This window comes from Salvia splendens, chromosome 19 (genome assembly GCF_004379255.2).
Source record: "Salvia splendens isolate huo1 chromosome 19, SspV2, whole genome shotgun sequence".
NCBI classification, from domain to species: domain Eukaryota; kingdom Viridiplantae; phylum Streptophyta; class Magnoliopsida; order Lamiales; family Lamiaceae; genus Salvia; species Salvia splendens.
This window is the reverse complement of record NC_056050.1, coordinates 22,054,481-22,078,346: the sequence shown is the minus strand read 5'-3', so window position 1 is coordinate 22,078,346 and position 23,866 is coordinate 22,054,481. Positions and strand designations below refer to the sequence as shown.

The 23,866-nt window shown below is 39.2% G+C and overlaps 3 protein-coding genes across 3 annotated transcripts; 1 reads left to right on the top strand and 2 right to left on the bottom strand.

Annotated features, from left to right (window-relative positions):
• Window positions 1-1,000: 1,000 nt before the first annotated feature.
• Window positions 1,001-4,784, bottom strand: LOC121778084 (transmembrane 9 superfamily member 8-like). The gene is made up of 7 exons (XM_042175366.1): window positions 4,536-4,784; window positions 3,296-3,460; window positions 3,109-3,218; window positions 2,907-3,015; window positions 2,711-2,823; window positions 2,478-2,628; window positions 1,001-2,345 (listed from the first exon to the last, which is right to left on the bottom strand). The coding sequence occupies exons 1-7, from the start codon at window positions 4,635-4,637 to the stop codon at window positions 1,188-1,190; spliced, it is 1,908 nt and encodes a 635-aa protein (XP_042031300.1). The 5' UTR covers window positions 4,638-4,784; the 3' UTR covers window positions 1,001-1,187.
• A 10,660-nt stretch (window positions 4,785-15,444) lies between these two features.
• On the top strand, window positions 15,445-19,987 carry LOC121780174 (BTB/POZ domain-containing protein NPY1-like). Its single transcript, XM_042177688.1, has 5 exons — window positions 15,445-15,906; window positions 16,037-16,242; window positions 17,857-17,926; window positions 18,031-19,200; window positions 19,263-19,987. Exons 2-5 carry the CDS (start codon window positions 16,181-16,183, stop codon window positions 19,800-19,802), a joined length of 1,842 nt encoding a protein of 613 aa, XP_042033622.1. The 5' UTR covers window positions 15,445-15,906; window positions 16,037-16,180; the 3' UTR covers window positions 19,803-19,987.
• Window positions 19,988-21,298: 1,311 nt separating this feature from the next.
• On the bottom strand, window positions 21,299-23,219 carry LOC121779689 (premnaspirodiene oxygenase-like). The gene is made up of 2 exons (XM_042177062.1): window positions 22,262-23,219; window positions 21,299-22,052 (listed from the first exon to the last, which is right to left on the bottom strand). Exons 1-2 carry the CDS (start codon window positions 23,195-23,197, stop codon window positions 21,435-21,437), a joined length of 1,554 nt encoding a protein of 517 aa, XP_042032996.1. The 5' UTR covers window positions 23,198-23,219; the 3' UTR covers window positions 21,299-21,434.
• Window positions 23,220-23,866: the final 647 nt, after the last annotated feature.

The window sequence follows — 23,866 nt, the reverse complement described above, 5'->3', positions numbered from 1 at the left end:
ATCAAACACGTGAACCACCACGATTCTCACAGATCTCACTCTTAGAACACTGGACCTGTCAAGAACATCCCCGAACGCAAACCGATCTAACTTCAGAGTCAGATCTAATACTAGATCTCGAAGGAAACCGAAGCAGTTACCTCACTTGAGAGAACAACCGATTATATCTCAGAAAAACATAGATTAATCGGTGTAGAAAGAAGATACTAACGGTATAATTACTTACTTTATTAAATACTATAAACTTTATTAAATACTAACGGTATAATTACTTACTTTCATGTTACCAGATTATTATATCTTTCATGTTAATCTGCTCCTGAATTTGTAATATAAGGAGTTTTATTTATTAATTAACTACTTTAGTATCCGAACTGAAGGCTAAAACCTTATTACGAAAGTAGGATTATACCTATTTATATGTATCAAAAACAATTATTTCTTAGTAAATATCCCCAAAATCATGCATTCCAAATTTGAAAATATGGAGTATTCAACAGTTAAATAACTCGTTAGTAAATTTATTATTTTTATTATAGATATAAATGTAATGAATTTATATATAGATTCTATTTTGATTTCGGGGTAATCCGATTGAAATTTGATCTAATTAAAAATTTTGATCTTTAATAGCTAACCTTTAGATTTCGAGCTAGTTCATGAGTTAGTCGGACTTGTTAAGTTAGGGCATAGTTTTGAACTGCATTTATATACACATTTTGATTAAATATATGATAGACAAATCATACATTCAGATTTCAAGCTAGCCCACAAGTTAATCGGACTATTCAAGTTATGGCCTAGTTTTGAACTGCGTTTATATACATATTTTAATCAAGTCGAGTATTTGATACACAAATCTACACATTCAGATTTCAAGCTAGCCCATGAGTTTATTCAAGTTACTGCCTAGTTTTGGAATGCATTTAGATAAATAAAATTTTAATGAGTAATGATAGACAATCCAATTTTGTAGTACAACAAAACTATATATAGCATATGATAATAATATAGTCTTACTAGCACGATTTCCATTATCTGATCAAACAAAAGGTAGTGCAGTTCTTCATCCTTGCTACAAAGATGACTCCAATAGTAAAGAATTTGAAATATGAACTTTTACAATAACTAATACAGATTTCCCTCTAACAAATTTGCAAAATATGGAAGCCCTGTATACAACTCAATCAATCAATCTTGACAGAAGAATAAATCAGCCTGGTGAAGACGAAGCACGCATAGAATCCAATGGTGCCGGTGAGAACGAAGAACGAATATGAAGCGAGCAGCATGTACCCGAAGTAAAGGGCGCCGGAGACGGGCTTCGTGATCTCGAGCTTCGTGAAGAAGTAGAAGGTTGCGTAGAGGAAGAGGTAGAGCGCTGAGGATCCGGACGTGAGGTACGACCTCCACCACCATAGGTAGTCCTCGCTGCACAGCTGGAAGTAGCAGAGCACGATGGTTATCTCCGCGCAGGTGATGAGGAGGATGATGAAGACGATGAAGAGGAATCCGAAGATGTAGTAGAACTGGTTCAGCCAGATCGAGGTCAGGATGAAGAAGAGCTCGATGAAGACAGCTCCGAACGGTAGGATGCCTCCGATAAGAATGGAGAAGATGGGGTTCATGTACCATGGCTGCTCCGGGATCTGCCTAGGTATTTTGTTTGTCTTCACCGGGTTTTCAATTGCTGGCTTCTTGAAGCCCACGTAGCTCCCCACGACGACGAGTGGGACTGAGATTCCGAACCAGAGGAAGACCAATGCGAACATTGTTCCGAACGGCACTGCACCTGAAGATCTCTGACCCCAGATGAGAGCATTGAGCACGAAGAAGAAACCGAACACGAGGCCAGGGAACAGAAACGCGGTCTGGAGTGCGATTTTCTTCCACTCCGTTCCTTTGAACATCTTGTAAATCCGGGCAGCAGAGTAACCGGCGAAGAGTCCCATGAAAACCCACACAAACAACATGGCTGTCATGAGCCCTCCCCGGTTGGAAGGAGAGAGGAAACCGAGGACAGCGAAGACCATGGTGACGAGCATCATCCCGAGAAATTGTACACCGGTCCCGACATAAACACAGAGCAAGTCCGAGTTGGTTGGAGGCCTGAACACATCTGCATGAACCAATTTCCATCCCGTCTCTTCCTGGGCCTCCTCCTGAGTCTCGAGTTCGTTGTACTTTGAGATGTCGCGGTAAAGTGTTCGCAGCATTATCATCGCAACCATGCCAGAGAGGAAGAGCACAATCATGAGAGAATTCACAATGGAAAACCAATGGATTTGATCATCAGTCATCAGAAGATATGTGTCCCATCTTGATGCCCACTTCACATCACTCTCCTGAAGATAAGTCACAAAAGATGAAACTTTATACTGGTCGATTCTGTCAGGAATACTATAGGTAGCATTGACAAAGATAACTCACGGCGTATTAGTATGCAAAGTGTGAAAAAAGGCCTTTGAAATAATTACCTGGAATGCGACATCATAAGTAAAAATGATTTCTTGATTATCTTCAACCTCTTGAGGGGAGTTCGAAGAAGAAACTGTTCTCTTTGACTGGGGATCGCATGTAGTGAGATGAGCATTCTCATTCCATTTTCCATCATATTCGTGTTTGACACTACAGAACGAGGTATATATATGCAAGTTTATTTAACAGAGCACAAACCACTTGAAATAACAGTACACCAGTGTATACCAACCTAAATGGTATGACCTCAAAACCAACAATCCTAGCTGAATCAGTCAACTCGTCTCTGTGAAACTTGACCGTAAAGCTCAAGTGGTTGTATATGAAATATTTTTCATCCTTGCTCTGCATATAGTACAAAATACCAAGTAAATTAGGAATCTTGCAAATAACTCATACAATTTCAAGGTTATATTTAGCTAACTTACACCAGCATACTGCCCTTTCAGCCCAACATGATGACCGAGCTGGTAGATAGGAGGACCTTCTTGTTCTGACCTTGGTATCGGAACAACCAAAGGGAGATTATCAAGGATCCTGCAACGAGAAAACAGACTCATCAAATAAGCAAGACATGTTAAAAGAAGGGTCATAACAAATGAGCTTTGTATACTGCAAAGGCTGACGTACATGTTAACACGATATTCATCCTGAATTTTTTCTTTGAATGCCTTTGCTTTTTTGGCATCAAGTGTAACTCGACAGACAACATTGCAGACTTGTGGTTCCCTCATTTTGAACTGCAGCAAAAGCATAAAACAAGAAGTCAATAATAAGAGAGAATGTCAAAGAGCATTGTGAAAGCTATAGGACAGACCACATAGGGGGAGTTCTCAATGCGGTCTCCACGAAGTACTTCTCCAAGATTTTCACTGCTGTCGACTATCTTGTTCGGGTGACAGTAGGGAAGAGAATAGTATGAATATGGAAGCTGAGTCTTTATAGAGGTCAATTTGTTTACTTTCACGTTCAATGGATCTCCCTGCATTCGATTCGGGAAATAAAAAAGAAACAAGACACAGACAGAAAGGAGTGTTAGAACAGTCCAAGACCAATCAGAAACTTCTAAAAATGGACTCTCTAAACTTAGGAACAAGATTTCAGGCTACAAATTAGCCAACACTAAGAAATTCAAATTTCATACTATGATTTACTGATGCCCTTGCCCAATGTGTCTGTTTCGCCTCCCCATTTTCACATTTTAAAAGTGCAATAGTATAGCATCAAGGACTAAGGGATGTGGATTTCAATAATCAACCCACAGAAGAAATGTTTCATGACAGAAACTCGGACTAATTAAAAGTTCAGAACAGACAAGAATATTTCACAAGGTGAAAATGCACAATCTGCCAGCAACAATGCCTTCTGCATTAGTATTTATGCAGGCAATAAAATCTACATGCTGCAACACTACAATATTATCCCTCATCTTAACCAAGAAATGATATTGAAGAATGTGAAGCACCATTCATGATCTCCTATACAAACTTCACTCAATCATACACAAGAGTTTCAACACAAAAGAATCACGAGCAGTCCAAAAATCAAACTCCCATCTTGTCAGCCACCCGTAGTAGTTCACTAGTTATGCCCATCAGTCTCCACTAAACCCCTAAAGATTTCCTTCCACAGTCAAAACAATTGCATCACAAACACTCACTCTACATTCTTCAGACCATTCAAAATTGGACTCCACAAACATTTTTGCTTACTCATACAAGCTTAAAAATATGTCTACACCATCCATCCCTTGATTTGAAGTCCAAAAATCCATGAAACTCGCTGTCTCCAACAAGACCAAAACAGACAAATGAGCAGCTATCAAGCCTATTATCAACTATCATTATCTCCTATGCAAGAAATCTCTCTAATCAAAACCTATATCAAAATCAGAACTTTACGCACTCTAGAGCATAAACAAGCACTAGATCTTCACACACAACCAATATCAAGAAACGAACAAAGTTCTTATCACATTGAATCATAAAAAGCCTAAATCAGAAAAAACCCAAATCAAAATTTAGCTACAAAATCTTGGGTTTTAAGAAAGATTGAACCTTTTGGAAATCTTCGGGGGCAACACCCGGGAGATAGAAGCTGAAGGCATTGGGCGCAAGGAGCAAAATGCACAAGGCTGGGAAGAAGGAAAGAGCAAGCATTGTACGAGATCCAAGAGCTGCTCTTCCAATGGCGGAATGGAGCAAATGGTATGTGGTTCCAGATCCAGAGAGAGGGAAGAGGGGTGAAGGAAGGATCAGATCATTCGTGTGTGTTTTAAGATTGTCGGTTGCTTTGAGGTAGTTTTACACTCACTCTTGGGCTACAGCTCCAAATCAAGGATTATTATTTTAACCTTTATTAATTATATTTTCTTTGTTTCTTTTCTACACTATTCTCTACCCATTAAACTTAATAAATACTCCCTCCATCCCTTCCAATTTGTCACCATTTAATCTGACATGGATTCAAAAAGTATAATAGAGAGTGAATTGAAAAAGTTAGTGGCATGTGAGTTCTACTTTTATATATTAGTTTTATAATAAAATATGAGTGAGAATGAGTTAGTAGAATGTAGGGTCCACTACCAAAAATGGTAGAAGTGAAAGGTGATAAATTTTAGGGACGGATGAAAATGCAAATAAAATAAATTTTCAGAGACGGAAGGAGTATCATTTATTAAATTTCATGTCTAAAAAAATCAATCCTTTATGGCGGAAGAAAGGAAGTATTTATAAAAATGAATCGGTGTTCCACTTGTAGCAATAATAGCAAGAATATAATAACCAAGAAATATATGTGTTTTAATAACATTAATGCTAGAATTGCATAATTATTATAGTAAAGGTATTTTTGGTACAAAGTTAATAACTAATTATATTTTTCATATTATTGAAAGGTATTGATACATTTATAAAAACCAAATAACTGAATATGGGCCTATGTAAAGAAAAGCCGAGACTTCATCAAGTGACTCCAAAGTTCAACATTTTAACGGCCCATTTTGCGACCAAAATTAGAATTGTGGCGAAGGCACAGTTTTAGGTTTTTAGGGTACGTTTTGATAGTTATATTTCGCTAATATAATGACATTCAATCTAACTTTACTTGTTGTTTGGTATGTTAGTTAAATTATTTCTTGCCTTATGGTTATTTTCTCGTCCTGCATTATTTTTCATTTTGTTAATGTTTTAAATAAATACACCTAAATAAGTGGGTTAATTAAGTTATATTGAAAATCCAATCACGTTAACTAACTCGAATTACCTTAGTGGCTTTAAATTTTTCTTCCCTCCTACTTTGATTGATTTACCCGAAGTATTTTTGTGCTATTACAATTTAAACTTAAGTACTACAGACTAATATACCTCTTATTTGTTAGGGTGTTATATGCCTATTAATACACGAACTTTCAACATTTGTAGACTTATAATATATCAAATTAATTTGTCACATTTCGAAATATAGTCCACGTCAACTCAAATTTCACCAAAATTGTTTGTTGGAGGAAAAATTAAAAGACAAAACTCAAAGTGTATATACATTAAAAAAAACTCTTGAGAAAAAACCAAAAAAAATTGAAAGTTCGTGTGTAAATAACCTTATCTATTAACTAACATGGCAGATCACAACTCAACCGATGCCTCAATGTGTGATTAAATAACCTCATGCCTTAAGGTCCATAAGGTTGGATTTCATTAATCATTTTCTAAGTTGAGCTATCTAAAAGGAAAATTACGGTCATAATTTTTTTAAAAAACTAAGAAAATTTATTAATATAAATTATTGGACAAGGAAAATATTATATTGAAGTGTACCAAGATTTTAAAACTGGATAAAGAGTCTTACTTATTATATTTCTATAACTATTCCATCACAACATGATTAACTATTACCTAGCTTGTTTGAGTAGAGTGGGAAAATTCTTGCACTTGCATTATTTTCCAAGAATAACACGAATGTTTTTACATTAAATTAGAAAATAGGGCAAAAAAACAAAGGAATATGGATACTCATAGTAGTAGGTACAAAATCATGTCGACCTTTATTCACATAAAACCTGGAGAGGATCATTTTTGTCATTAAAAAAACAATTTTTGTCGTTAAAGTAATTTAATTTCTTAAGGACAAATTAAAAGGGTTTGTGAATTTATAGGATAAAATATCAAATAAAATAGAATAAAGGTGGGGCATATTTAACATAAGGTCCCCCACACACACACTGAAAAGTGAGATAGCATATGCCTCCATCATAAAAATTTGGGACCCATTTTGGTCCATCATCATTAATCTATGATGATTTTATGCCCACGCCTATTTTTCCAATAATTATTGCTCTTAGCCCCAATTTCTTTTTCGAGATCATTTTCATGAGTAATGGGGGAAAATATTTAATGATTTTTCGGAAAAAGTTCGTCGTCAAGAAAGTTTGGCCGTGTTGTAGTTTTGAAATTATTAAAAGTATTACTTACAATTGAAAAAATTATGATTAATTATTAAAGATGTAAAATAAAGATTGTGGTTCTCTTTTTTGATGATTTAAAAAGCACAAAGTGAAAAATGAATCAGTAAATTTCAAATACAAACCAGGTTCAAAAAGCAATAATTAAATACAATGGAATAAAAATTAAAAGAGCAAAAAACAATGTTAAACCAACATTCAAGGATTGGCGAGCTAAAAGGTTTTTACTTGTTTATATTTTTTTATTCATTTACCACTTTGTATGCATGTATATTGGCCAAACGGTAAAGTAATTGATGCCTGGACCAAAAGTCACGGATTCGAATCCACTATAACAAGCCTTTAAAATTTATATTTATCTACTAATAAAATATAAAGAAACTTCAAAATAGCACCAAAGCACCCAAGCAACAAAATTTTCCACAAAATAAACAAGAAAAACATATCGATATGAAGATCCACATATATCTTGATTAATTAGTTAATCAGTGATTTGTCATATCTTTTCCATACATGTTTAGGATATTTTATTGTTACTTAAGTTAGCGTATTTAGCATTATAAATATGTGTCATTGTTATTCCTTTCATTCAATGAATGAATGAATATATGAATTTACGTGCTTGAGTTGTCGACGGAATTCCGCCTCCCGGGACTTCTCTTTTATCTTGTTTATCATCTCCGGCATCGTGAAAAGGAAAATACCCTTATCAGCTACATAGCATATTTCTAGTCTTCATTCCAACACCTCTTGATAAACTAAAGATAGTGGTTTTAGTTTTAGAGATAATTATTTCTAGATAATTAAAAAATGTTAAAGATAGTAAGTAGCCAGATTAAACCGATTATAAATTCAGTAGGTCTCATTTGAAAATTTAATTTCTGTTAAAGATAATTATTTGTTATGATATCCCACATGGAGTAGTATATTAGTATTAGTATCATCGTTTTCCAGTTTCCAGTTTACAGATTTTATCACTCACCAAATTATGTGTTCCTGATATATTGGCTATGATTATTTTGCTGGTGCTTTATTTTATTTTAATATAATCGTCGTACTTTGAGTAGTTGGGGGTGTCAATGTATAGAATTAATTGCTTATAAAAACTTGAAACTAATTTTGCCCCTAAAAAGGCTACGATATTGGAATTGAATGTTGATGTGCCAAATTGAACTGGGACCCCATTGTATTGCCAAGAGCCTCAAGATTTCTAAATTGAAAAATAATCTTAAGCTTGCAAGATATTTTTTTATGCTCAAAATTTTATTGTGAATTAAGCATGTTTAATTTTAACATCTCCCACTATAGAGTAAATTTAAGATTAATGAGTCTAGTAATAAGTTAACATTGTATAAACTACACACAAACTAGAATTAAGTATACATGTGTACTTTTATTGATGCATCTCAACATCAAATTCATTGCAAGTTAAACAAGCCCTGAATATATTTTACATAGTGTGATGTCATTATCAAATATCAATGACAAAGCTTTGAAAACTTAGTAATGAGTAAGTGATGATGATTACATGATGGATATGTTTTCATAGGATTTACTTGATTCATCTGACCTACTAATACTATAATTACCATTTCCAAAACTTGTCAATAAAAACAAACTAATGAGTGTTCCAGTTCAAATCAGTAGATCTTTGATACTCCATTTAGCATGCTCTGTTTAACTGAATGAATTTATATGTAAGTAAAATTCAGTAAGAGCATTTCCAAGGTAGAAGTATATCAAATCATCATGGGAAGAAGGAGAAAATAAATATCCCTTTCCAAAAGAATTAGTAATTGTTTGGCTAGGAACATTCTATCCATAATGTGACATAAAATAGAATTGTGGAAATCAAATATATCCATACTTCTTCTAAGACCTCAGTCAACTTTTGGCTGGTATGGTGTAGCTTAACTTGGTCAAATATACATTCTTACAAATTATTTTATTGGCCCAAAATTGGGCAATATATGCAGAATGAATGTGGTTGGATAATCAATAAATCTGAGGATCTATAGATTGGTCTCCACAATTACTATCCAATTTTAGGTCCCCTAACAAAATTATTTTCATGCTCACTTGCACCATTTCAATTTACTTTACCTGCTATATGACATAACATGACATCTCCTTATTTTTGTTATTTAAACCAAGAAATGAATGTATTTGTCGTAATACTCTCTCAGTCCCATTATATGTGACACATTTTTTTGGCACAAAATTTTAGGAAGTGTTATCTAGTGGTTAAATGAACAGAGAAAAAAATAGAAGAGAGTATAAAGTAAGGAAGAGATATAGTGTAACTTTTTTGCTATAAAGGGAAATGTGTCGGTTATAATGAGACTGCCAAAAAAAGAATATGCCTTAGAACGGAGGAAGTAATATTGAATCAATTCAAATAAAAGGTTTATGGTAACCTTTTTGATAAAGGAAAATTTCAAATTTCAAATAATTGTAAAATTGAACTATTCCAAACAGACATAGTACATACTCATAACACACATCTTACACACACAACAAACACACTACCACATAAGTGTATGCAAGGTGTGTGCATATAGTGTATGTGAAGTGTGTGTAGTATATGCATGCAACGTGCGTGTTGCGTATGTATTATATGTGCAGTGTGCAATGTGTGTTGCATTTTCGTGCATAATGTATATATGTAGTAGTTGTGTGTAGTATGCTGATGGGGTACGGACTAAACAAGCCCAATAGCAGTGATGGCCCATCAGCCCAAAGACCAAGGAAGAGTATCAGTTCGGCATTACCAAAGAGTTCGGCCCTAGCCTACAGCTCGGTAAAAGCCGACCAATCAGTTCGGCATTACCAAAGAGTTCGGCCCCAGCCTACAGCTCGGTAAAAGCTGACCAATCAAGCTCTACTCTCAGATCGGCAAAAGCTGCTCGGCAATAGTTCAGCAGTTCGGTCTCAGTATTCGACCGAACTGGGAGATAGTGGACTCATGCAGAACCTCCACGACCTCCACTACACGATCTATTCAGTGGTGGACCCATGCAAGATCTCATGACCTCCACGACATCCACGATCTAATTAGTGATGATGTAAGCCACGACCTAATTAGTGATGATGTAAGCCACGACCTAGTTAGTGGTGATGCAAGCCACGATCTTAGTTCAATGTATAAATAGAACTCAGATCGGATAAGGAAGGGTTAAGTTCTCTAGAGATCAAATATCAAATAGCAAGTCTGTATTGTAAGCTGTAGAAAACAGATCAAGCAATACAACTCTGCCCTCTTTTCTTCCCGTGGACGTAGATTTACCTCAGTAAATCGAACCACGTAAATCTCTGTGTCGTGATCTGTATTTTCCTGCATTCATCACCATCAAAAATTCGCCAAACCATCACTGGCGCCGTCTGTGGGAAACAGAGAACCAAATTTGTGATAAAGCGAATTTTTGACCCTTTTTCCACCCCAAAAAAATGCATACCAGATCACATACTACCCGTAATACCGTTCGTGAAAACCATGAGGAAGCTAGTCCAGCCCGCAGGTCCGGAAAACAGCCTCGGGAGACATCTACTTCCAGTTTTCACGATGAAGGAACAAGCCGCTCAAAAGGTCCACACACCGAGTCTTCCCAGCAGCCTGATTTGAATGAGGCTGTCAAGCTGTTCTTGGCTGAGAAGCAGGATGAGTTCTTAGCCTTCCTGCAAAAAAGCCAAGAGCCGAAGACGAAAACGGTGGATTCTCCTTCCTCATCCAGACATGAAAGTCACTACCGCAGTAGTGCCGTGTCTTCCAGGAAGAAGAATCCTCAACCCCGACATGTTCCTGTTCCTCCTCGGTACCGGAATCACAGGAGAACTCCATCTCCTCCATACCGAAGAGATGTCGGGTTCGCCATGTACGGAGCATTGAAGACTCCGTTCTCGGACGATATCACCCGAACTCCCTTGCCACAGAACTACCGAACTCCGTCGATGACTTATGACGGGTTAGTGGATCCTCATGATTTCTTGGGACGTTATCAGTATAATATGGCGAACCAAGGTCTCAATGAGGTTCACATGTGTAAGCTGTTTCCCGAGCTGCTTATCGGGAACGCAAGAAGGTGGTTCGATAGCCTCCCCCAAGGCAGCATTAGATCTTACCGAGATCTAATGGATGCTTTCCACAGGAGGTTCTTTCAGAAAGCGGAAGCCCGAATCACTTCGGCTCAGCTGCTTTCTACACGTCAAGGTCGGGACGAAAAGATCAGCGACTTTATGACGAGGTTCCACAAGGAATGCCTACAAGTAGATTATCTCAATGATCTACTTGTCATTTCGGCATTCCAAAATGGAATCCTGCCCGGAGCTCTCTACAGAAAGCTCGTGGAATGCAGTCCGCAAACAGCTCAAGAGATGTGGGACATTGCGGACCAGTTTTCTCGTGCCGATGAGGCAGACCGTCGAAAACGGTCTTTAGACAGCTCATCTAGAGAAGACAAAAAGAAGCCCGATCATAGCGATCAGAGGCTTCCTCGCCGAACTCCTTCCCCACTAAAGGAGGGATAGCGGTCATCCGAGGTGATCAAATAAGAGCAAGAGTGTTTGCAGATTGCGCTTAAAAGTGCCGAGCAATCAGATCGGCACCATCAAGCATAGCAATCACAGCAGCCGGAGTCAGAGGCAGGCGAAATGACCGAAGTCACACCGGAGCCGAACTCGATGGTGTACGGCACTGAAGCCGTGATTCCAGTTGAGATCGGCATACCCAGTCCCCGAACTCTTAATTTCTCAGCAGAACTGAATGAGGACGGACTGAGAGCCGAACTAGATCTGGCCGAAGAAAGAAGAGAATTGACCTGCATAAAAGCAGCCAAGTACAAGGAGCAAGTAGCCCGGTATTATAACCAAAGGGTGAAAAAACTGCAATTTCAAGTGGGAGATCTCGTCTTGAGAAACAACGAAGTAAGCCGAGCAGAAAAGCTGGGCAAACTCGAACCCACATGGGAAGGTCCATATCGGGTGCCAGAAGTCCTCGGCAAAGGGTCTTATAAATTGACTCACATGTCAGGAGAACAAGCACCCCGAACATGGTACGTTTCCAACCTCAAGAAGTTCCATTTGTAAGAGACAGTCCGGTCAGTCAGTCTTGTGTCTAGTTCGGTCCTAGGGGTATGTGCTTTCTTTGTTTTTTACTTGCGTTTTGTTTGTCTATATGCGTTTTGTTTGTCTATGTGCGTTTTGTCTGTCTATGTGCGTGTCGTCTCTTACAAATGTTACTGAGGTATCTTGTTCTTCGAAGGCTGATCCCCTTTTTAGAACGTATATAAGCCAACGATTGTGAGTCCAAGCTTCTAAGGAGGATACAAGACCACAATTCAGCTTAAGAAACAAGCAGTTCGTCTGAAACGAACTGCAACAAAGGGAAAGTCCGATCCACGCGATAAAACTCGCCGAACTAGGACAAGGGAAAGTCCGATCCACGCGATAAAACTCGCCGAATTAGGACAAGGGAAAGTCCGATCCCCAAATTAGGACAAGGGAAAGTCCGATCCGAGCGATAAAACTCGCCAAATTAGGACACAAGCTTAGTCCGGTCAAAGAAGTTTATTTCATAAGACCGAGGACTAAGTCCGGTCAAAGAAGCTTACTTCATAAGACCGAGGACGAGTCCGATCAAAGAAGGTTACTTCATAAGACCGAGGACGAGCACGATGAAATTTTTTTCGCTGAGCTGTAAATACGCAGTGATAGAAGCGAAATGAAGATTTCATTTATTAAAACTTGTTCGGCATACAATTCTGCTGCCCTACGAGAAGGCGTTACGTCATTACAAAGGACTATTCTACTGTCCCTGGTTGCTAAAGTTGAGCCATCTATTCACAAAATCCTCGTGAAGCCGAGTTCGGGCGTTCTCGGCAGCTGAAGAATAAGCAGGTCGACGAGATGCTCTAATCGACCTACCGCCTCTTCCCTGAGCCCGGGAAGCTCTAGCACCTCGGCGGCGAAGAGTCTCTTCACGAAGCATTTGTTGATCTTGCTCACTCATAATCACAGCTCCTCTACGAACTTCAGTCCGTCCTTGTCTTGACGTTTCCGGTTGCTCCTGAGTCCGTTCTCGTCTTGACGTTTCCGGCTGTTCCTGAGTTCGTTGCTGACTTGGAGTAGGGTTTTGAGCAAGTGAATCAGAGGTTTGAGCTGGAGTGTGACCATCTGTTGGCGGGAAATGCCTAAGGAATCTCTCGATTGAGGGACGCCGGGAAAGAATGATGTCGTACCGAGAAGCCCAGCGCCGCAATGATTTCACGACTTGTTGGCAAGCCGAGCTCTCCAGCGCATTTTTCCTCCGGAGTACATGATATTCCTCCCACAGTTCGTCAACTCGTTCCTGAACTTCAGAGATGGTCATTCCCCCGCGCCTGCAGATGAAATCCTCATACGCAGTCCTCTCAGCGACGGCGGTATTCAGCTCGGCCTCCAGATCTTTCTTTTCGGACTCTAAGTCCTTATTGTCGGCCTCCAGCTTCACTGAACGAGCCAAGAGTTCGTCATTCTTCACCTGGTCAGCTATGGCTCTTTTCTCAGCTTCGTCTAAAGCCGAAGAGTACAGCCGCTTCCAGTGAAGTACCTCCAGCTCCTTAAGAGTTCAGAATATAGAGCAGCTATGTCAGTTCGGCATTTCAGATTACTGAGCAGGTAGTAAACCACAACAGGAGTAAAAGAGAGTACGAAAGGCTATACGAAGACACAAGAGCAGAAAGAAGAAACGAAGCCCGCATTCTAAGCAGGCTTCGTAAACGGTGGCATAACCCTCCGGCGGCTCGTTAGCCCTATGATCGTCGTCGGGAACCACCGCCTTCCCCCTGGGAAGAAGATATTTTTCGTATATGGATATCACAGTATCCTTACTCAAGACGCTGTGAAAATACTCTACGGTCTTCTCCCCAGATTCTTTCCGGCTAGAAGACCCCTTACCCCTTTTCCTACCGCTACCTGACTCAGAAGAAGAAGAAGAAGACATAGTTCTTACTCTTCGAAAGTCTGAAGAAATTCTGAAAAAATTCTTGAAAGCGGAAGAAAATTTTTACGCGAAGAAGATAGAGTGCAGAAGAAGCTATAGCAAAAGTATTCAAATGATGAGGAAGGGACATATTTATCAGATTCGGAGAAAATTTCAAAATCATCGCACCGTTTCGAATCCCACCTTTTCAGGATTCAACGGCCGGATTTTACTGTCGCATTTAATGCAGTCACGCGCAAGGCACGTCCCCTGACGTCAGCCTCCCCCGTACCTTTATCAAAATGCCGAAGTGACTCGCTTCGCCGAAGTGATTCACTTCGCTTTTCGGGGGGGGGTAGTGATGGGGTACGGACTAAACAAGCCCAATAGCAGTGATGGCCCATCAGCCCAAAGACCAAGGAAGAGTATCAGTTCGGCATTACCAAAGAGTTCGGCCCTAGCCTACAGCTCGGTAAAAGTCGACCAATCAGTTCGGCATTACCAAAGAGTTCGGCCCCAGCCTACAGCTCGGTAAAAGCTGACCAATCAAGCTCTACTCTCAGATCGGCAAAAGCTGCTCGGCAATAGTTCAGCAGTTCGGTCTCAGTATTCGACCGAACTGGGAGATAGTGGACTCATGCAGAACCTCCACGACCTCCACTACACGATCTATTCAGTGGTGGACCCATGCAAGATCTCATGACCTCCACGACATCCACGATCTAATTAGTGATGATGTAAGCCACGACCTAATTAGTGATGATGTAAGCCACGACCTAGTTAGTGGTGATGCAAGCCACGATCTTAGTTCAATGTATAAATAGAACTCAGATCGGATAAGGAAGGGTTAAGTTCTCTAGAGATCAAATATCAAATAGCAAGTCTGTATTGTAAGCTGTAGAAAACAGATCAAGCAATACAACTCTGCCCTCTTTTCTTCCCGTGGACGTAGATTTACCTCAGTAAATCGAACCACGTAAATCTCTGTGTCGTGATCTGTATTTTCCTGCATTCATCACCATCAAAAATTCGCCAAACCATCATATGCATTGTACGTGTATGCATGCAGTACATGTATAATTATGTGTGTGCAATGTGTGTATATAATGTATATTGTGTATAGTGTATAGCGTATGTGTGTGTGACAATGTGCATTATTTTTGTGTATATGCAGTATCTTCGTTTTTTTTAGTATTCTTTCTACTATCTATCAAACAAAGGTATTGGAGTATCATTTAATTAGGGGCTATTCTTTCTCCCTAAATTATAACTCTCTTACCATTTTTACTAATGAATTCATTCCATCCTGATCATATAATTAAAAAATGAAGTCTTTGTCCAATTAATTCAATGGCATCTATGGTTGACTAATTTTATGGCATGAAATGTTGGCACACAACTTGCAATTATTGGCAAAGAATTTTCATGAAATAAAAAAAAAGAAAAATAATAAAAATGGGGGAATAAGCAGGGGCAAAAAGGTCCACACAAGGTTGGCGTGCATTAACTGCACAAAGCTTGATAAAGCAGCGTAGTGTGTGCATTCCTGTGTTTCTCTCTGTCAATCAATCTCCCACTTACTCCATACACTACGCCACCATCTCTCTCTCTCTCTCTCTCCTGCACCCCAACGCTTCTCATAGAGCGACAACTCCCTCAGTATACCCAGTCAGAAACAAATACACGCATGTCGCCTTCATTTAGTATAGCGAGAGAGAGAAAGGGCCAATCTTGAGATTCGCGACATGAAAAAGATGAGATCTTGGCAAATCAGGAGGAGTAATAGCCAAGGCGGCTGTGAAAAAATTTAATTTATCGTGGCTGGTGGACTATAATCTGTCACAGCATTTATGGCATCACATCACCTCATTTCGCAAGCAGATTCTCTACTTTTGTCTCTCAATTGCGCCGGCTCGCCACCCGAGGTGGCCCTTTTCCTTCAAGTGAATCAGAGAAAACACAAAAAGATAAAAAGTGTGGGGAGATTTTTTTCTTGCAGCTGCTGAGATTGTTGGTGGGTTTTGTTCCTTTGTGTTTGTTTTTCCTATTTTGTGGAAGAGGACGACGCTGATGTGTTCTGGTCGGAGAGGGACTCATAATGTGTGATGGGTTAACGTGAAGATTCCTTCTTTTGTCTCTTTTAGGTCGCAGAGAATGATTCTTGGTTTTTTCAGTTTCTTGCCCTTTTCGGAGCTATATGTATTTTGTTTCCCAGAATTTCTTCATTGAAAGTTCCAAGGAGTTCAGTTTTGAACAAGTTTGAAGGTGAAGAAAAATAAAATAAAAAGATGAAGTATATGAAACTGGGGTCGAAGCCGGATGCTTTTCATGCTGAAGGGAATTGTGTGAGGTAAATAGTGTGTGCTTGTGTGTGAGTTTTCCTGTTCTCATATTCTGCTTTCATTATTTCATCTTAATGTTATTTGGTTCATAATGATTTATGCTCATGTAGTTTTAGAGTCCATGTCAAAGATTCCCCTTTTCTTAAATTTACATGTTTACTTGGCTTGAATTTGTGAGTAGAAACAGTATTTTACCTATTTACCTTTCTTGCTTTAGTATTTCTCTTCTCCCCCTGCAAAGGGAAGTTTTAGGCTTGGTGTTAAAATGTGCTATGTTTTTAGGGGTGAGCAAAAAAACCGGAAACCGAATATCCGAACCGAACCAAACCGAAATTTTAAAATTCGGTTCGGTTATTTCGGTTTTTCGGTTCGGTTTTGAAAATACAAAAATTTCGGTTTTTCGGTTCGGTTCGGTTCGGAAAAAAAAAACGAAAAACCGAATAACCGAATTATATATATATTCTATTAATTTAATATTTTATATTATATATAATATATAGTATATTCTTTTAATAAATTCTACTATATTATATATATTATATGTATTATTAATTTTATATTATATATAAATATTCTATTAGTATATATAAAATAAAATAAATTACACACACATATATATATTAATATTATATTTATTTTTTCGGGTTTTTCGGTTTTGTTCGGGTTTTTCGGTTTTTTAAGTTCGGTTTTCGGGTTTTCGGTTTCGGTTTTTTGGTTTTTCGGGTTCGGTTCGGTTTGGATTTTGAACTAAATTCGGTTTTTCGGTTTTGGTTCGGTTTTGACAAAAAACCGAACCGAAACCCGAATGCACACCCCTATATGTTTTTTTCATAACCATGATTGTATGTTAATTACTATACTATAATCATCAGTGTGCTACGTATTTATTTAGTTACAATCACTTTCATTATTCACACTTTATGTGGATGGCCCATTGGAACTGTAAAGTGTGAGACCTACTTAGCCTAAGGTTTTACATTGTAAATGTATATATAATTCTAGCAAAAGATTAGAAAGTAGCTTGTATGTCGTTGATCACCTTTTGTCTTCAATTTTTATTTTATCTTCCTTTTTTGCTGGCCATGTTGCCTCATCCCTTTTAATTTAACTGCATACACTTTTTCATCATGTTTTGATTGTCTGAGGTGATGATATAGATACTTTCCTTGCTCACTGATAGATTAAGATTAAAATCAAGCACCATTAGTGAAATTTTCAGGTTTTCATCCTATAAACAGAATGTTTTCTACAAACAACAGTATGCTTATCACTCCCCTAAGTTTTATGCAATTTGGAGCCATTCTGTGCCTCATTTAAGAAGAAACATAGGTTGTGAAGTTTAAAACTTATGCAGAAATTTGACAAGCATTTTATGTAACAATTTGAGATTGATCTCATTCATACACCTACGATAATACAACTTCTATTAAATGAGGTGAATGTTCAAAGCAGCTTGAAAGGTTGTCTGTTAACTTGGTTGAGTTTGATTGCATTTGGACAAGTATCTCTATTTGTGTTGTGCACATTGACAGTCCATTAACAGATACACTCTTGTTACATAATGCCTTATTAGTTCCGTAGCATGTCACAATTTAAGGTAACTCTTGTACAATTCGCTGCAGGTATGTGTCATCTGAATTGGCGACAGATGCCATCGTAAGTGTTGGAGATGTGAAGTTCCTTCTCCATAAGGTGACATTTTCTGGAAGTTAAACTGTTTCTTGCTGATCTTTTTCTGATTTTGAGTTAGAGCTGTGTCTAATTGTGAAAGTTTGTGTTTGGATTTGCCTTTGCAGTTTCCTCTCTTGTCCAAGAGCAATAAGTTACAAAAGCTCGTATCAGGAGTGAACGAGGAAAGCTTTGATGAAATCCAGTTGGTTGATTTCCCTGGTGGCCCTAAAGCATTTGAGATATGTGCCAAATTCTGTTATGGCGTGGCAGTGACTCTCAACCCCTATAACGTTGTGGCTGCACGCTGTGCAGCAGAGTATCTTGAAATGACCGAGGATATTGACAGGGGTAACCTGATCTTGAAGATTGACATATTCCTCAACTCCAGTGTGCTACGCAACTGGAAAGATTCCATCATCGTCCTACAGACCTCCAAATCTCTCCTTCCATGGTCCGAGAATCTAAAGATAGTCGGTAGGTGCATAGACTCAATAGCATCCAAAACTTCGGTGGATCCTTCGCTGATCACCTGGTCTTACACTTACAACAGAAGACTGGCAACATCAGACCAAATAATCCGCAGTGGACTGAAATTATCTGAAAAGTTGGAATCCGTGCCTACAGACTGGTGGATCGAAGATATTTGTGAGCTGGACATTGACCTGTACAAGAGAGTCATGCTCGCGATAAAATCCAAAGGCAGAATGGATGGTGGCGTGATTGGGGAGGCATTGAAGGCGTACGCCATGAGATGGCTGCCAGATTCTGTCGACGCATTGGTGTCTGAAGTTCATATCAACAGAAACAAATCCTTAGTCGAAACTATAATCTGCTTGCTCCCTTCGGATAAAGGTATCAGTTGTGCTTGTAGTTTCTTACTGAAATTACTCAAAGTTGCTATTCTCTTAGAAGCCGATGATTCATCAAGAGAAGTGCTGATAAAGAACATCAGTTTGAAACTCGACGATGCTCTGGTCAGTGATCTCTTGATCCCGGCAAGGCCTCCTCAGACAACTATCTACGACATTGAACTTGTTCAACGTCTCGTGGATTTGTTTGTGGAGAATGAGATGAGTAAGAAGGATAAGAAGATGCTGGAGAAGAATGGGGGTGACTTTGTTTTAGGGTATGGATCTTGGTTGAAAGTTGGAAAGATCATAGATGGTTACCTTGCAGCAGTTGCTCGTGACCAGAGCCTCACCGTGTCCAGTTTCATCAAACTGTCCCAGTCAGTTCCTGAGACGGCCAGACCGATTCATGATGGATTATACGGCGCCATTGACATCTTTCTAAAGGTGCATTCTTTTTTCTCAGTTTGCAATAATTTTGTAAAACTGAAATGTGTCATATATTGCAGGAGCATAGTGGATTGACAAAATCTGAGAGGAAGAGGTTGTGTGGGCTAATGGATGTGAAGAGACTGACGACAGACGCCACCATGCACGCAGCGCAGAACGAGCAGCTGCCACTACGCGTTGTGGTGCAAGTTCTATTCTTCGAGCAGGCAAGGACATCAGCAGCTACTCACGCTATCAGCAACATCGATGATGCTCCTAGAAAGACCGACGAGAACTGGGGGAAGACGGTGCCTGAAAACCGCAAATCCCTCAGAAAACAGATGGATGAGCTGAAAATGAAAGAAGAACAGGAGGAAGCATTGAAAAGTGGAAAACTTGTCAAAAGAGGCAGCAAGAACGGGGGATCAAGTGCGCAGCTGCTGCCATCACGTTCGAGGAGGATATTCAACAGACTGTGGATGATTGGGAAAGGGGTGGCCAATGGAGAGAATAAGAGCTCCGAGACTTCAGGGAGCTCTCAAAGCCCGGCCTCAATGATCCGAGGAGAAACGAAGTCGTCTGGCTCGTCTTCGAGGCATCGGAGACACTCGATTTCGTGATGATGGTAAGTGTAAAGTGGTAGTAGGATCTCCATTTATTGTAGTAGGAAAACTGCATTGTATCAGTTTCTTTGGATAATCCTGTGGTGTTGTTTTCATTCATCTCTTCTGCACCTCATTGTATCAATTGGTTGAATTCTTGTATATCTCTCTCATTTAGTTCCCAAGAATTTCATGTTAAGAAATGTTGTCTTTTGTTTTATTTTTTTCTCCTGTAAAACTTAAACCAGAAAAAAAAAGACTGCTAGATTTGCAGAATGAAGGACAATTTTTTTTAAAATATGATACTACCAATAAAAAGTTGATGACTTGGAGAAGAGATATTTTTTCTTATTCTATCCTTTTGTTTCCTATTTTGACCATTTTTTCAATTTCTTTCCTGTTTGATAGAGGCATAGAGTTTATTTTCTTTTTTCTTCTATTTACCTGCAAATTGGGAAGTTTTTTCGAAGATATTTTTCTTATGTATTTCTGTATTCTAGGCTCTTTTTTTGTTTATAGTTTTCTTTTCTGCTATTGTAAACTATGGTTAGATTTGCATGATTTTTTTGACATACTCCTTCAAAGTTAAAGTGACCAAAATACCATTTTCTACTTTATTTTTTTTGGCATACTTTATTCTTTCTCTATTTAATATAGCACTCCCTCCGTTCTATAGTAGTGGAGTCATTTTGTCATTTTGGTACGTTTCATAGTAGTGGAGTCATTTCCCTTTTTTTAGTAAAAGTCAATACTTCCTCTGTCGCACTCAAGATGGCCACATTCTTGAGTGACACGAGATTTTAGGAAGTGTTGTTAAGTGGAATAGAGTAGAGAGGAAAAATGTAGTTAAATATTTTAATGAGGAGAGAGGAGAGAGGGGATTATTTTCAAAATTAGAAAGTGACCATCTTGATTGGGACAGATAAAAAAGGAAAGGTGGTCATCTTGAATGAGACAGAAGGAGTACATTTCTTCTCACTTACTTTCCTTCCTCTTACTTTATTTTCTCCTTATCTCTCTATCCTTTTCATTTCCTACTTTATTCATCATTTACTTAACTAAACAATTTTTCTTAATCTCCATGCCGAAAAGAAATGTCTCTATTACTATGAAACGGAGGGACTAGTACAACATTGCATAAATTTTGTTGTCAAAAAAGAAATATACTACTATTTCGCTTTGAACGAGACTGAAAAAATATACTACTACTATTACTATGTTATTAAATTTAAAACATCAAAAAGATAATTAAATAAGAAAATGTACAGAAAACTGGGAGTAATTTAATAGGGGAGTTCAACAATAAATATATTATAGAATGTATTACTGGATAAGAATTTTGAAACATGGCAGTGATAACCATCAAAGACTATTAGTTTTACGACCAAGAAAAAGTTGGTGCTCTAGTTTCCAACATCTTTGTGGAAAACATATTCTTCCACTATAAATACAATGAAAATATATCTTTCGATTTCCAGTCAAATTGAGTTAGCTGAATATTCAATGTCGTCAACTAGAACACATAAATCATTAGTTTTATTACTTGGGGTCACATAAAACACTTTACAAACGTCTCCCATTTCTTGATCAAACTTCAAACAAAAACCGACACAAAACAGTTATTACAAATGGAAAATTTGATGTTTCAAATTAAGCGGACTTGCTGTAAGGGGTGGGAATCGCATTGAGACTATCCCTTCTCGAAGCAGTGACTCCCGGATTCTCGATCATGTCCATCGATTCCGGCTGAGCTCCGTTCGGAAGTTTCCAGTCGAAATGATAGAGAAGCTGAGCCAAAACAAGCTCGACACTGGCCATGGCAAATGTGATTCCGGGGCACATTCTTTTCCCTGCTCCAAACGGCAGGAAATCGAAGTCGGCTCCTAGAAACTCCTTCGAGCACTCCTCGAACCTCTCTGGTTCGAAACTGTCCGGGTTGGTCCAGTACTGTGGATCCCTCTGCATCCCCCAGTTGTTGACAAGGACCTTCACGTTAGCTGGGATTGTGTAACCGTTGATCACGCGCTCTTCTCGTGATGCTCGTGGTAGGATTGGAACGGGAGGGTGCATCCTCAGGGCTTCCCTGATCACCAGTTTTAGATATTTCAGATTCGGGTCATTGTCTCCCATGGTGGCAATGGTGGTGTCGTTGAACACTTGACGGACTTCGGCCTGCGCCTTCGCCATCACGCGCGGGTTCCTCATCAGCTCCGCCATCGCCCAGTCCATCGATGTCGATGATGTCTCAGTTCCAGCAGAAAACATGTCCTGTTTGTATAATTTCATAGCTCATGTTAATTAAAAATACTTAAGCATAAAAAATAGTCTTAGCAGTGGATAACGCGAGTTTTAATGCAAAACTGATTGACATGAAAATGAACCCACCTCATTAATAACAAAAATTTATTATAAATAGATAAAGAAGTGGACTAACTCAAAATGAAAAAAAGAAAGACTATTTTTTATGCAGTACTTACGTAAATGACAGCTTTGATGTCCTCTTTCCTGATAGGAAACTGGAGCTCTCCAGTCTCCTGGAGGCGAAGCAGGACATCAACGATATCTTCGTTACCAAACTCGCCGTTGCCCTTCCTCCCTCTCTCCCCCTCCTCGCTTCCCCTGTCAATCTTCGCCAGATTGCGCTGGTGCTGGCGGATGAGCTCGTCGAGAATCACATCAAGCTTATGCCTCATCATCAGCAGCCTGATCTTAGTCCAACTAAAGGTGTTGATGACAAACGACGAAGGAAAAAAATCCGCGATCTCAAAACCTCCCGCCATCTGGATCCCATCTCTCAGTATCTTAATCAGCGTGTCCTTGTCCTTGGACACCTTCCCAAAGGCGGCGCGGCAGGTGACAGAGCTCATCATGGAGAAAATACTGTCGCTGATGTTGACAGGCTGTCCATCCGCGGCCGCACCGCGGATGGAGGAGATTAAGTTAGAGACCTCATCTCTGCGAATGGAGGCGAAGGAGCGGACGCTCCGGGGGCTGAGGAGCTCCATGATGCAGATCTTGCGCATCTGGCGCCAGTAGTCGCCGTAGGGGCTGAAGGCGATGTCGCGGTAGTTGTACCACAGGACCTTGATTCCGATGGAGTCGGGGCGGTCCGCGTAGCAGGGGTCGTGCTGCTTGAGCATCTCGCGGGAGAGCTCGCGCGAGGATACGACAATGGTGTCGACCTCTCCTAGCTTGAGGCGCATGATGGGGCCGTATTGTTTGGAAAGGGCAGTGATGGAGCGGAAGGCGAGGGGGCTGAGGAGGTGCATGTTTCCGATGACGGGAAGGGTTTTGGGGCCCGGGGGCCAGTGGGAGGAGGCGGGTTTGGATAGGGTTCGGGTTCGGGTTCGGATGAGGAAGAGGGCTATGGGGAGGATGAGAGCTAGAGCTGCCAAGTTCCATGAAACATCCATTTTGAATGTGGCTGTGTTTTGGTGTTGTGTTGTGTTGTGATGAGTTTGCATGGGAGGGGGATAGGTTTATATAGGATATGTTTAGCGGTGAAGATGGTGAAATATCAAACAAGTCGGCTCAATTACTAGTACAATGTTAGCTTTGTCACTTCACTATGATTATTTTATCAGTTGTAACAGACTTGACTAAGCTCACGGAATATGAGATAATAAGTCATTTTATTTTATTTTTTTCAGCGTCTCATTTGGGGAGAGTTTGATTAACGTCCAATTCATTAGTGTCGAGTAAACCTTGTCGTGGTATACTTTGTCTCATTTTGACTATAAAGAAAAATATACTGTCTCATTTTGACTATAAAGAAAAATATAGGAGTGAACTACAAAAATGGTCCCTGCACTATTATGGGTTTATCTTGCTCATAGTCCCTGGACTTTAAAAATATCGCCAGATATTTCTGGACTAAAGGTTTATCTCGAAAATTGTCAATTTTCTCTGTTTTCGGTCTAAAATACCCTTTTGGGGGGTTTTGGGGTGGGGGTTTGGGCAATTTGATCTTTTTACACTTTTAACATTTTAAATCTGATATTATTTCAGTTATATACTAAATCTAATATTATTTCAAAATTATCATTCTTCTTCCATTTTGTCATCCTTCACTTTGTTTCTTT

Excerpts from the sequence above, each read along its gene's own strand:
- LOC121779689 (XM_042177062.1), bottom strand. The coding sequence starts at position 23,197 with ATGGATGTTTCATGGAACTTGGCAGCTCTAGCTCTCATCCTCCCCATA. Across the intron at positions 22,053-22,261 it reads ACATCAAAGCTGTCATTTAC|GACATGTTTTCTGCTGGAAC; the intron begins GTAAGTACTGCA and ends TTATACAAACAG.
- LOC121780174 (XM_042177688.1), top strand. The coding sequence starts at position 16,181 with ATGAAGTATATGAAACTGGGGTCGAAGCCGGATGCTTTTCATGCTGAA. Across the intron at positions 17,927-18,030 it reads TGAAGTTCCTTCTCCATAAG|TTTCCTCTCTTGTCCAAGAG; the intron begins GTGACATTTTCT and ends TTGCCTTTGCAG. Across the intron at positions 19,201-19,262 it reads CCATTGACATCTTTCTAAAG|GAGCATAGTGGATTGACAAA; the intron begins GTGCATTCTTTT and ends CATATATTGCAG.
- LOC121778084 (XM_042175366.1), bottom strand. The coding sequence starts at position 4,637 with ATGCTTGCTCTTTCCTTCTTCCCAGCCTTGTGCATTTTGCTCCTTGCG. Across the intron at positions 3,219-3,295 it reads TTGAGAACTCCCCCTATGTG|TTCAAAATGAGGGAACCACA; the intron begins GTCTGTCCTATA and ends CTTTTGCTGCAG. Across the intron at positions 2,824-2,906 it reads TGAAAGGGCAGTATGCTGGT|AGCAAGGATGAAAAATATTT; the intron begins GTAAGTTAGCTA and ends TACTATATGCAG.